The sequence below is a fragment of the Suricata suricatta genome, chromosome 5 (genome assembly GCF_006229205.1).
Source record: "Suricata suricatta isolate VVHF042 chromosome 5, meerkat_22Aug2017_6uvM2_HiC, whole genome shotgun sequence".
Classification (NCBI taxonomy): Eukaryota; Metazoa; Chordata; class Mammalia; order Carnivora; family Herpestidae; genus Suricata; species Suricata suricatta.
Window position 1 is genome coordinate 44,737,651 of NC_043704.1, and position 13,634 is coordinate 44,751,284.

Genomic DNA, 13,634 nt, shown 5'->3' on the forward strand with positions numbered 1-13,634 from the left:
TGCCATACAACATAAAAACAAAATGGGATATCACAGCAAAATAAGCCATTGTGTTTTATGTAGCCTCAAGTTTATTTTTTTTCCTATGGAGTTTTTAAGATTTGATATGTTTAACAAAAAAGTAAAATACCCAGCACTGCTTTTGAATGTCTTCTCATAATGTCAAAGAAAAATTTCTGAAGTGTGTTTCCCTTCTGATTACATATTTTCTTAAAGGGCCTCAAATTAACTATATTTGACTCTGTGGATTTTTAAATTTTATTTTAGTTGTCTGCATGGTAAAACAAAGCTTTTAATTAATTTATACTTTAAAGTTGATGGCATGACAGCAATAATACTTTTCACAGCATGTCTCTAAATTTTATATTAACAAAAAAGACTTAGACAATTATATCTATTCAAAGTACTAAGCTAATCTTCTATGACTTGATGTTTTGACACACTTGAGAATCAACACTCTTTATTTATGTTGCTTCTACCTTGACCTTAGAAAATGCAAATTACAGATATAAATGGATTACTTTATTCTTCTACCAGGATAAAATACCTAAGACTTTCTCAAGCCTTGAAAGATGCTGAGTATTAAACATTATAATCCTTTTTTCTCTCAAAGAAATTAATTGCAGGTTAAGGCTCTTTTCCTTTCATCATTTAAAAAAGCAAATAATATTTGTGAATACTATTATTTCTATTATAAAAATAGTTTATACTAGTTGTTAGTGTTATTTATGTATATTTGTGATTGAACTGTGGTTAACATACAGTATTATATTAGTTTTAGGTGTTTAACAGTGATTCAACAGTTATATACATTATGAAATATGATGGTTAAGTATAGTTTCTATCACTATACACAGTTATTACAATTCTATTGACTATATTCCCTATGTGGTACTTTTCATCTCTGAGATTTATTTATTTTATAACTGGAAGTCTGTACCTCTTAATCCCCTTTACCTCACATATTCTTTATTTAATAAAAATGTAATCATTCTTACCTGAATCCAGACCAGGTATATGTGCCATATATCATGAAGAACAGCAGTCTAAGAGAATACAAAAGAATTCTGAATATAGTACTGAAAAATGAGACATGAATGCTTTTCTGAATATGGGTATGATTCAAACAGACAAGTGCAGATAAATCTACTAGAATATTGCATCTGGTTCACTGAGTGGCTTATAATTTTGAAACTGTCACATGTCAGCAAATATATCAACACTGCTAGGAAATCAAAAAAGAACTACATTTCTGTTAAGTGAAATTGCTTCTACCTAACATAAGATAACCATGACTATATTTTAAATAAAAAGTTAGCTATAAAAATATTTTTATTTTGTCATTCTATCTTCTCTGAGTGAAGAGAACTGAGCACATAAAAGAGCCCAACAAATTTGAGAATGAATATTCATATACACATTGTGTGTCTATATGTGTGTATATAAATATATATATTTGTATTTACATATAATGTTTAGTACAATGGTCAAATAGTTATGGTAATTCTTTTGGAATCTCACTAGTCAAAGGTCATAATAATCATATTTCAATTCATGTTCTTTGAGATGAGTTTTCTTTAAGAGGTTATTATTTTCTAGACATGCAATTGACAATATCTAAATATATGAAGCATTTTTTTATTTTACTACTGATAAAAATCTTGCAATGTTTTTCTTAAAAGCCAAAACCAGATTATAACTATCAATTATCTGACCAAAAAGTAATATATTACGTCATGCTTCATTATGACTTATTTACTCAAACAAAAATTATGAATTGCAGATGAATTGTAGGTAGGGGCAAAGATAGAAATCCAATTTAAAAATTCAAATCCAACTGTAAAAAGTCATGTAAGTCTATTCTTTGGCAATAAATAAGAGATTGTTTAAAGAAAATATCAGTATAATGAATCATTAACACTTCTAAGAATATTTATTTAGACATAATGATTTTATTATAATGCAGCCTTTTAATTTTACAGTTTGCAAATTATAAACTGAGTTTGCAAATGCACATGTGATCAGTCAGTATCAGTAAGAGTGGTAAAATCAAATTTTACTCCTTTAAGCACCAATACATAAACTCCATCCTTGGTTGTCTTTTCAGCAGTGATTTGCATACATTTAAATTGGCATGGACACCTTTAAAGAGAGGCAGTGTTTGAATTCGTCAGGAGAGTGAAAGTACAGTCACCAATCAGAAACCTTCCTTACATTCTCACAATCACTAGCATTTCACATTTCTCTCCACGCAGATGAATTAGACGTGGGGCCTCTTTCGCTGTCCTCTCTGCTTCCTGTTGACTCTAAGCCAGTAACTGAACTTCAGCTACCATATATGATACAAACATCGCAGCGTCGAAACGCATCGAATGGGGATCCTTTCAGAATTTTGTTAGCGTCAAACGCTTACCCTTTGCTCTTTCATCAGCTATTTCTCCAACACTTGCCACTGTGCCATTTCCATCACCCCACTTTGAAAATACCGTCTACCCTTTGTAATAACACGGATTTCTCTTCTCCGCTCAGCTTTCTCCACTGCCATAAATACGTTCTGAGTTTTAAGGTGGGCTTTTCAACCTCACTCGACTGTGACAGCCTACGTCCCTTCATGAAACAAAATGATGCTAAAGAATAACAGCAAATAAAGTATTAAAGAACCCCGATACTAGCAATATGGGTTGCTCGGCGCCACCCTATAAAAACGCATTAAGTTTAGTCTCAGAGCCTTCCCCCTTCCTTTTTTCCTCCCCGTGTGAGCAGTCGCCGCCACCTGCGTGCAGTGGAGGCATTTTTGTTGTCGACTAACCCCCTCTAGCGCCAAACTGGCAGCATCCGAGCCGCGGCCGCCAGGCGGGCCGAGCGCCGGGCTTGGCGGAGCTGGGGAGAGCTCGCGGCTCCGGCCCTGCCCTCGGTGCCCGCCTCTGCCGCGGGACGAGGGCACCAGGGCCACGGACGCGAGAGCTCTCCCTCTTAGCGCTGCGTGTGGCCTCGGCCCTGCGCTGAGAGCCGCGTGATCCCACCGAGTAGCCAGCAAGTCTGCGGCTTCCCACCGACTCGAGCGCCGGCGGGGAGTGGGTGCCGCGAGGAGGCGGCTTGCGTGGGGAGAGCAGTCCGCTCGCCTCGCACTCGGCGCCGCCGCGGATGTTGCCGCGCGCCGCTCAGCCCTCAGGCTGCTCGCAGCGCACTGTCCGACGCCGCCACGCCCGGGGCACGCCAGGGGCGCTCTGAGCCTCCAGAATCCCGGCGCCCGCGACTGCGACAATGCTCGTGACCTCCACCGCGAAGTCACCGACGCACGGCGACGCGAAGACCTCAGTGAGCCCCGGCGCTGGGCACCCGCCCGTATCCAGCCTGATGTGACTCTCCTCAGCTGCCGGCTAGCTCTCTTTTGCCTTAGTAGGACTCGAGGCAGCGGAGGCGGCCACAAAGTTGAGGCGCTCGCCCTAGTGTGCAAGTTTGGGCGACCGGAGCTGAGGAGCGGTTGGGTTGGTCGGCCGCCGCCAGGCTTGCCCGCAGCACTCACACCCTCCAGCGGCGGAAATGTGGAGAAATCTGGGAGAAGCGGCGTCTGGGGCTGAGTAGCCCTAAAACGCTCGGCGCTGCTGCCGCGAAATGGGAAGCAAAGTGTTTGGGAGACTAAGTTCGGCCACAGAAATGCCCGGAAAGAGGCCGCCGAGGCCGAGGCGCAGCGCGGACGCGGCGGAGTTGGAGGTGTCCGCTGTGCCAGCCGCTGCCGTCGCCACCTAGGCGAGGGGCTGAGGGCGCAGCTCGTACGTAGCTCGTTCGCTCGGACCACTCGCGGCCCCCGCGGAGCCAGTTCGTTTCTTTAGCTCTCGCCACACCGGCCGGAGGAGTGACCGCGCGGTCCCCGCGCCCCTTCACAACTGCTGCGCCTCCCTGCTTTTGGCTCTGCAAGTGGCCACTTCTGTCCGGAGAGGCGCTCGGGACGCCGAACTGCCCGCCGCACCTGGTCGTCCCTCCCCCATTCCCCCCGTGAGGCGCCCTCCCCCGCCCCTTCACTCCCCTCCCCCAAACCACAGCCCGAGCTCGCTCCTGCGCGCGCGCTCTCCCGGGCCCAAGTGAATAGTCCTCGCGCGAGCGGGACACGGTGGTGGATGCAATTCCGCTCGCCTACAGCCGCCGGGAGCTCCCTGGCGCCGCAGGCAGCGTCCTCCTCCGAAGCAGCTGCGTCTGCACCTGGGCAGCCTGGACCTTCGTGCCCTGCCCCCGGGGCCTCGCGCGGGGGGCGCCCCGGGACACCTCCTGAGGGCCGGGCGGAGGAGGAAGCGGAGGAGGAAGAAGACGTGGACCCGGACCCCTACCCTACCCAGGACTCCTGGTCCGGCTGCTGTCACTTCTCTTTAAGTGGAAGAAGAGAGCCGGGGAGAGCCATGGGGGGCTGCGAAGTCCGGGAATTTCTTTTGCAATTTGGTTTCTTCTTGCCTTTGCTGACAGCTTGGCCCGGCGACTGCAGTCACGTCTCCAACAACCAAGGTAAGGGACGGGGCGGAGAAGGGGGAGGGGGGCGGGAGGAGGCGGGTGCTCTGACGACCAGTGCATTGGTCGTCTCCTGCAGGTAACTTCGTCCCGGCGTAGGTTTCTTCGGGCTCGCCACACGAGGAGGTCGAGGTTGTCCCCTTTACTAGAGCGCCAGGAGCGGCCACCTCCCGAGTTGCGGTCCCTTTTGCTCCCAGATGTCTTTAAACGGATGCCTGGGCATCGGCAGCAGTTGGGTCCCACCGCTGGCGGCCGCGGGACCGCTCCCCGCAGCGCTGTCTCCACAGGAGGTCAGGCTCCGTGCCACAGGCTTGATGGACTTCGGGCTCTTCGCTGTTGCTCCCAGCACGGTTACATGTAGGTTCTCACTAGCCTTCATGAAAGCAGGTATCTCCCAGCCTTGTGGCTGTGGCAGCCGCGCTGCCCTCGCCCAGCCGCAGCCCCTTAGCCCCCCCAGACCGAATGTAGACTTGTTGGAAATTAGTCCTGGACCAGATGCCTGGATTTTTGTGGTTTCTTAATTGCGGTGACGCGGGGGGGAGGGGGGGGCTCGGAGGAAAACGTTAAGTGTGAATTTCCAAGTTGTGACTATCTTACTTATAAAGTCGAGTCACTGACAGATTTTTTTCAGAGGAAGACTTTGGTAGGTAAAGTGGTAAAGTGAAACTGCATAGTGTGTGAAAGTGAAAGTCAGATTTACAGAATGGAAAACAGTGAGAATTCTTGAACCTTTTCTCTCCTATTCAGTAGTGTTTATGAGACATACCTCACTGAATAGCTCCTATGAATATTTAAGAATCTATGAAAAATATCACCTGCATAATCTAAATTCCTTGAACTAAGTGGTGAACAACCATAAAAGTTTTCCTGCATGTACTGGCTGGATGCTCTCATTGGCGTTGTGATGACAATCAGCATGTCACCTGTTATGTCACACGTTTCCAAAGACCTCAAATGTAAAACTCCAATTATAGCTACAATTTAACATCTAAGGCTTTGAAATAATTTGCAGATATAAAAATGGAGGTCAGATGGCATGAAAGTGTGCACTTGCTTTGTGAGGATGAGAAGGTTGAGAGAAGGCAAGTAAAACAACACAGCCTTCTTTTGTGTCATAAACATATGACCATTTTATTTTATTTGGAAACAATTATTCAGAATCAATATTCTGCTCTTATTTATACAGCTGCTACTTTTGACATGTTTTCCTAATTATTTGTTTTTTTACCTGGCAGATTGAGATCACAAATGCATATGTAAATTTGGAAATCATACATAACTGTCATGCCTTTGAAAATCTATCTTATAAGTGCCACCTATGGTGCCATACTTGCCTGTGTTGGTGTATACCTTCACACACATTCTTTATTAGTTTTCAAGGGCAATTGGCATGAAATATTGAAGGAGTAGTTACTTAATATACATCTGTGAGAATACAAGATTGTAAAACATAACAAAATTATTTACTTTGACTTTTTTTGTGGGGAAACAATTTTTAATAATCAGAAAGTCAAATATTTATATTGTAGTATGTGTTAGTATTTAGTATGTTAGTATACATCTCTTTAGTAGCCACAGTAGACTCATTTATTAAAAATATTTAACAGTATTTCCATGCAATAATATCCTAAATCAGCATTTAGTTTATCATTAAGTGTTTATGATATACCAGTTACCATACTGGGCCCTGGGAAAACTAACATAAATAAAACACATAACACAATCTCCAAATGTCTAAAGTACCATTCTACCAAAATGTGTCAGCTGTTAAAGTACCACCTTTCAGATATATTAAATTTAAGGGCATAGAGGAGTTATTTGTTAACGTCTTGTAGTAATTTTTATTTGTTGTAATGACTTTCCCATACTTTTTAAATACATTTTACCTAAAATATTTACCAAATATATGTAACGTATGTGTGTTTGTATCAATTAACTTAACGTTTGGGAACATTACTTAGTTTACCCATCAGTTAAGGAGGATCATTAAAGATAGTCTACTAAACTCTTAATTTGAATTTTTATTATTATAATAGAAACACAGGCTATGCATAAGATTACACTCAAACAATATCTTACCTAAAGGCTCAGTTGGATAAAATTTAGAGGAGTTCTTCAACAGAAGATTATAGAGAAATATGCTCAATTTTTTATATCATACACAAGTAATTGCTTATAAAATGCTTTATACAGCCTAAACTCATAGTGATTAGGAATTTAGCCTTATGTTACTTTCAGATAACTTTTGAATACTGAAATCATCACACTAATGGCTAATAAAATGTCAAACTTCAAAATGTTATTCTAATTAACATTTTGGAGATACATTTTTAATTTGTAGTTTCGTAAATTAGATAACATGAATCAAAACATTCCTTAACAATTTTTAAACATTGAAAATATGGGCATTACAGTATGTGTATAATATAAAAAGAATAATGTAAAATGTGAATTAGATTTGTTATACACATGATAGTAAATATTAGTGATTGATTAATATTTAATTTTAAGGAGGTAGTATTTATTTTTCTAGTAATTTGTCTTATAATGGAATTTAAGTTTTATTTTTAAAATTTGTTAGAGTAAAATTTCATTTTACCCATGTCTTCTGATTAAGGATATTTACAAAGTAAAATTTACTGTTATTTATTATATAAAATCTTTAATAGTTGAAATGAGTAGATTCACCTTTCCCTCTCTTTTTTTTCATACTTAGCCAGGGTAAAATGATGATAATGACAAAAAAGTAAACTACCTCATTTTTAACATGGTGCTCAACAAGGTACTGAAAGTAACTTTACTATAGGAAGCATCTCTTGTCCTTTCACTGGCAGTGAAGCTCTGCACTATGAAGACGAAATAAATCAATTTGACTCTCTCTTCCTATTACCTAAACCTCCTTGAATCGATCAGAAAGTAGAGTTGCTTCCTAGATCACTTCATCTGATTAAGTAAGTGAAAACATGATTTGTGTTCAAATTTCTCACATTCCATTAATTTTCTATTTAAAACCACAATATTTATTAGATATTACCAATTTTATTAAAAAATAACAGATTTTACCTTCTTTATAAGCTCTTATTTCTGTATTGGGCATTTAGGTGAATATAAAGCATAGTCTTGTTTCATATGTAAGTAACCATGTCTGTCAATTACAGTGGTTAGAAGCCACCAGGGGTCCATTTATTTGAAGATTACTCTGTTTTAGCTAATCGTACTGTATAGCCTAAAAGTGCTGATTTATTTCTGAGATCATGTTTTCAAAACTAATCAGAAACTAAAATAATTCATTAAAGCAAAATATGCTTTGCATACAAGAGTCTAGTGAACTCATTTTATTACCAAGATTGTGTGAATTGATCTTTTTCTCAGGATACTTAGGACAAACTAAATAAACAGGCAAAGCAGTAGTCTGGCTCATTAGTAACACTGAATATATTAATTTGAATGAATTGACTGTAAAATCCACTGAATTGTATGTGAACGCAAGTTAACATACCTGAGCCGAAAAATATCTGCTTAAGAAAAGTCATAGCCTAAAATTAGTTGAATTTCCATAAGTATTGTTCACAAACTATAAAAGCACACATTGTTCTTAATATTTATAGAAAAGGATGAATTAAAAATTTTTTAGAAAGTTTGAGTGAACTTTATTAAAAGTATTAAAAACTTTGTTAAATAAGAGAAACTAGTTGATGTACAAAGTGTGTTTCTAAAAGGCCTTTCACTTAGATAAAATACATTTTCAGGGGTAAGCTATTCATAGTTATAAAGGGGCAGGAGGTTGTAATCACATGCATTTTAATTAACTGTAAGTATAAAAACAACCTAAAATATAATTTTATAATACATTCACAAATTAGAAAAAGTCACCTGTAATTAATCGTTATGATTAGTACTCAAAGTAGAAAGATAAAATGTTATTGATATGTACTGAGGATCTAAGTATTGTTTGCTCTGGGTTTGGGATAAATGTATATCTAAAAACTTTTTCATGCACAAAAGTTATATAGTATTCTTTAAGGGTCTCTTTAAAGTAGAAGTAACATGCATAAAATGGTTTTATTTTGATTTTCCTATGAGAAAAAATATATATCTGGAGTGTAAGACAAAATTAATGTTTGCATTACAGTCTTTTAATTTTTTTTATATTTTCAAGCTTTTCTGTATAGAATTTGTATTACTTTTATGTTACAAAATTAAATATAAAGAAAAATATTAGAGTAGAAATCCTTTTGTTTCTTCACTCATTATTGCCAGTACTATAGATTTCTTGTATTTACTTCTCCTAATGATCTTTCCCCATCAGAGGCAGTACATCTCAGTCAGTCTCTACCTTTATTCACACACCCGAGTCCTTCAGACTACATATTGCATTTGTCCCAGATGGCAAGAGAATAGATTGTATTTTATACTGCACATCAACCAGACTGTAAAAATAATAGAAGTTTCTTCCTTGTGTTTGACTCAACATTTTTGGGAGGGTAAATACTATAGAGATCAATACATATAGTTAAGTAAGTAATCAAAATGGGTTGACTTTGCCCAAAGTACAGTTATAATTCAACTAAACTTATATAGAAGGATTGAATTGTTTATACACACACCATGTTCTTTTTTAAAATAAAAAAATAATATGTATTTTAAGTGTGCAACATAATTTGATATACTATGTCTATAGCATTTTGATCAACTTGTAATTTCATTAGACAGGGGAGGTGACACTTGAGCCAAATTCTAGGGAGGAAAAAGCTAGAAGTCTGGAAGGGGAAGAGTTGCATCCTAGGTACAGAGAACTGCCTGGGCAGTGATCTGGAAAGGAAACGAGCTTGACATTTGAAGAACTGAGTCCAGTGTGACTGGAGATCCCTGAACAAAGAAGAGAGTAGGACAATGGGTGGTCTGAAAGATGGCTAGCAACCAGATCCCACAGAGAAGAAAAGGAGTGATGGTAAGGAGTTGTGTTTTAATATTATTCTAGGTTAAATGGGAAGCTTTTGAGAGATTATGACCAATTTTCATTTTAAGAGCAGTATGGCTAGTGAGCAAGGAGATGACTGGAAGATGGCAAGAATAGAATTAGGGGTCTGTTGCAGTTGTTCAGGAGACGGGTTATGGTAGCCTGGCCTAGAGTGGCAGTAGCAGAAATGGAGAAAAGAAGATGCATTTGAGATACATTTTGGAAGTAAAATTTATGGGACTATCTTTACAGAGAAGTAAATGTACATATTTAGCATTTATATCATTTTTTCCCCAAGGGGCCCAAACAAATTTTTCATTACGCCCCATAAAAATTACCTTGACTTATAATTAATGATACTTAACAGGGAGAGGAGGGGTGACTATACGATATTCTGGAGGACAGGGATGAGGGAAGGAACAGACTTTCCACTGAACAATAGTAAATTGCATGTCATTTAAAAAATTTCTCTGACCAGTTAATTATCCATTGTTTGAATTCCCTTTAAACACTATTATATGAAAAGTCTTAGCAGCCTTATATATTCAGTGTGTATTTGGAAAATTCATACTCTGTAGAAGCTTCATTTAAACATTTCCAACTATTCTTAACTATATATTTAAACATAGTAAATCCTAAATTTTACTTTATTGCCTAAAATTTTCTGAAAGAAGGCTACTGTTATCGTTATTTCCTTTCAATAAGCATTTTAACTTATGTAATATACAACTTCAGTTTTCAGTGATAAATATTCTAAAACTGAAAGGAAACATCCACTCTTTACAAATGTTTATTGAAGGCCTACTATTTTGATAAGGTGTTTACTTGCCATATATAATGGATAAAGGAAGAGTTTCCCTTCCAGAATATACGACCCAATGAAGAGATTCTAGTTTCGTTCCGGATCTTGCAGGAACATTTTGTTTCCTTAAAATTAGATATAAAAGCAATTAGAAAAACTTTAAAAACACATTTGTTATGTGATAGGTATAGCAGTACTTATGATAAACCCTTATAATATAGAACATTTATGTATCATTTATTTGAAAGTGATATCTAAGATTACATTTTATCTCAGAATAAGTCACTCAATAATCTTTACACACGCTTGTGTCAGGAATTATGCTAGGTTCTGAGGCTACAGTGATATTACCATACAGTCTCTGTTCTTTAGAAACTCAGTCTGCACTGTTGATGTTGTATATCTTTGATTCGTCTTTAATTACTTGGCAATTTTTCTAAGATGAAGAATTTTATAGTAAATGAGGGAGAGAGGGAAGGGAATAAAAAAATACTGTCAACCTTTTTATGCATCTTACTTGTAAAAAACTTTACAATCGCCTAATGTTTTATGATGAGTATATATTTAATTATATAAGTGAAAGCATAAATACACATCTTAAAATATACTCATCCTACAAAACATATTTCATATTATCTAATGGCTTCCCATGAACTGACATGTACAGTGAACTTTTGTTCAAAGCATATTAGACTGGCGTATTTTGTGTATTTAAGGTGGATTAATTATTGAAAACTGTAATTTATGTTGAAGATGCAAGTTTCCAGTTTCAAATCGCAGCAAGCATACCTTTTAATTGAACTCTGAGTGAGAATTAAGGTTAAAGTATGTATTTTCAGTCCAGTGTCCTGAAAAATACATTTAGCTACTTTCCTAGGATACTGCTGAGTCCTCGAACTGTTGGGCTGTGTGATGACCTGTACTTGGCTAAAATTGAAAAGTCATCACTCTTCCTCCTATTTCCTTTCATAACTTCAGGTGTAAAAGTCATACTTACTTTTTGATCATAGGAGATACAAGATAACATCTTAAAAATTGTGTGTTCAGGAGGTGGAAATAATGTTATTTTTATCTTGTAATGCTAGTTATCTTTGTGGATATCTGGAGCTGGTAAAAAATGAGCATATGTGTAAATATGTATGTAACTTATTAATTTACTATGCTAACTTACAAATAACATAAGAGTAGGATAATAATATATTCTTTCAGGTTGTACAATATTATGATACTTTAATTTTTTGATATATGAGCATTGCAATGAGACATGTACCTAGCACATACAGTGTAATACCTAGATAAGGATAAAACACTTGCACACAATTAAAAAATCAACAAATGGAAATTTGCCTACCTATGAGGACTATTGATAGGTATATTTTTAACAAGTTAATAAATAGAAATATTTTGTGTCCTAAGAAATGAAAAGGTATTACATTAGTATGTATTCCAAGTAAGAATTATCAAAAGTAATTGAAATTGCCCTGAAATTTTTATTTTAAAATGCATATTTTTGTTATATTTCTCAGAGGTGATATTTTAATATTTTTGAATATAATATAAATTAAATGTTTAGAGAATTAAAATGTACAATATATATTATTCTAAAAATTGGTAACTTAGGTAATGACATTTACTTTTAAATATGATGCAATAGTTACATAGCTTATACAGACACAAAAATGAAAGAAAAATAGGGAAAGAAGAGAGAGCTGAATTATGGCTCTTTTTTAAAAAAGGAATCTTTCATTATGCATCTCTCATAAAATTCCAACTTAGATTCCTTAATTGCTGCAAGTATAGAAGTGCCCATTGATGACAATCTTAGCTAAAACTTAAACCCAAAACTACAAATTTCCTTACATACTACCTTTGCGTTTAAAGTAAGCTTAGATAATGTTTATCTTGTGTATGCAAGTGAAAATAATTAGTTGCCATTTAGTGTGAAAGGAAATAGCTGAGCAAACTAGTAGCTAGCATTGCACAAAATCCTAAGAGTTTTGTCAGTTTCCAAAGTTAAGTAAAGTCTCTATTTTGGTACACTTGTTAATAATTAGTATGTCCTAGAGGCACCTGGGTGGCCCAGTAGGTTAAGTGGTCAACTTTGGCTCAGGTCATGATCTCATGGTTTGTGGGTTCGAGCCCTGTGTCAGGCTCTGTGTTTGTAGCTGAGCCTTCTTCAGATTCTGTGTCTCCTTCTCTCTCTCTGTCCCTCTCCCGCTCATGATTTGTCTCTCAAAAATAAATAAACATTAAAAAAAATAATGACTATGTTCCAACAGCATGTGGATAATAGGACACTTTTAGGATACTGGAAGATTTAATGAGGAAAGTTCACTCTTACCTTGGCTTTTTTTCACATATAATTTAATGAGAGAACAGTCAGAAGGAGATTTCAATTAAAAAAAATTTTTTTATAGTTTATTTTTGAGACAGAGACAGAGCATGAGTGGAGGAGGGGCAGGGGAGAGGGCTAGCTCAGGCTCTAGGCTCTGAACTGTCAGCACAGAACCTGAGGCAGGGCTCAAACCTACGAACAATGAGATCATGACCTGAGCTGACGTTGGCCGCTTAACTGACTGAGCCACCCAGGCACCCCAGATCTCAATTTTTATCGTAAATAGGAACCCAAAATTTCAGAAGTATATATTGTTGTTATAATATATTGCTTAGTATAAAGCAAGTAAAAATTAACATGCTCCAATTTTATTGTTATATTTATGACATTGTATTAGAGCAAAATGGTTTCTATAGTAGGTACAATAACTTACTATCCTACAGTGTTATAGTATAATAACTTCATTTTATAGGTTAGAAGAGCTGTAGTTCACCCAGGTTATTAAAAGTATCAGTTTGGTTCTTTGTTTAATAAAACTTAAATGTGTAAGAATCTTTATAATATTCACTAGTCTGTGATCAGAAATCTATATATGTATGCATTGATTTTAGATTTTCCAGAGCCCTATTACCTAGTAAAGCAGAATTAAAATATAATAATTTACCTTAAAGGTTAGTATTCCAATGTTTTAATATGCTTATTAAGGCTAAATGAAGCTTCCCCCCCTAAAAATGTTATGAAGCCTTAAAATCATATGAAATTGTTAGCCTGTTTATATAATAAAGTTCTCAAATCTTTTTCATTGCAATGTAGCTATTGTTACCTTTGGGTTTTTGTTTGTTCATTTATATTTTTGTTACCTAGATATATATGATTAATTTTTTTCTAGAATTCTCAAACTAGTTCAACAATAAGTGTATATTCATCCAATTTTTAAATGAAATATATTGATAACTATTATGTCTTTTTCACTGTGCTGGGCACAGGAAATACAAAGGTAGGTTACTGCCAGGAACTTCTGAGAACCTAGGATTTAA

At 37.2% G+C, this 13,634-nt stretch overlaps 1 protein-coding gene across 2 annotated transcripts in view; it reads left to right on the forward strand.

The window, feature by feature from the left end:
* Positions 1 to 4,041: 4,041 nt before the first annotated feature.
* The window catches only part of EPHA6 (EPH receptor A6), an 852,931-nt gene continuing 843,338 nt past the window's right edge, over positions 4,042 to 13,634 (forward strand). For both annotated transcript variants that reach the window (XM_029939169.1, XM_029939170.1), the window contains exon 1: positions 4,042 to 4,497. In XM_029939169.1, the coding sequence (XP_029795029.1) occupies positions 4,119 to 4,497 (379 nt within the window). In that variant the 5' untranslated portion in view covers positions 4,042 to 4,118. The remainder of the gene's footprint in view (positions 4,498 to 13,634) is intronic.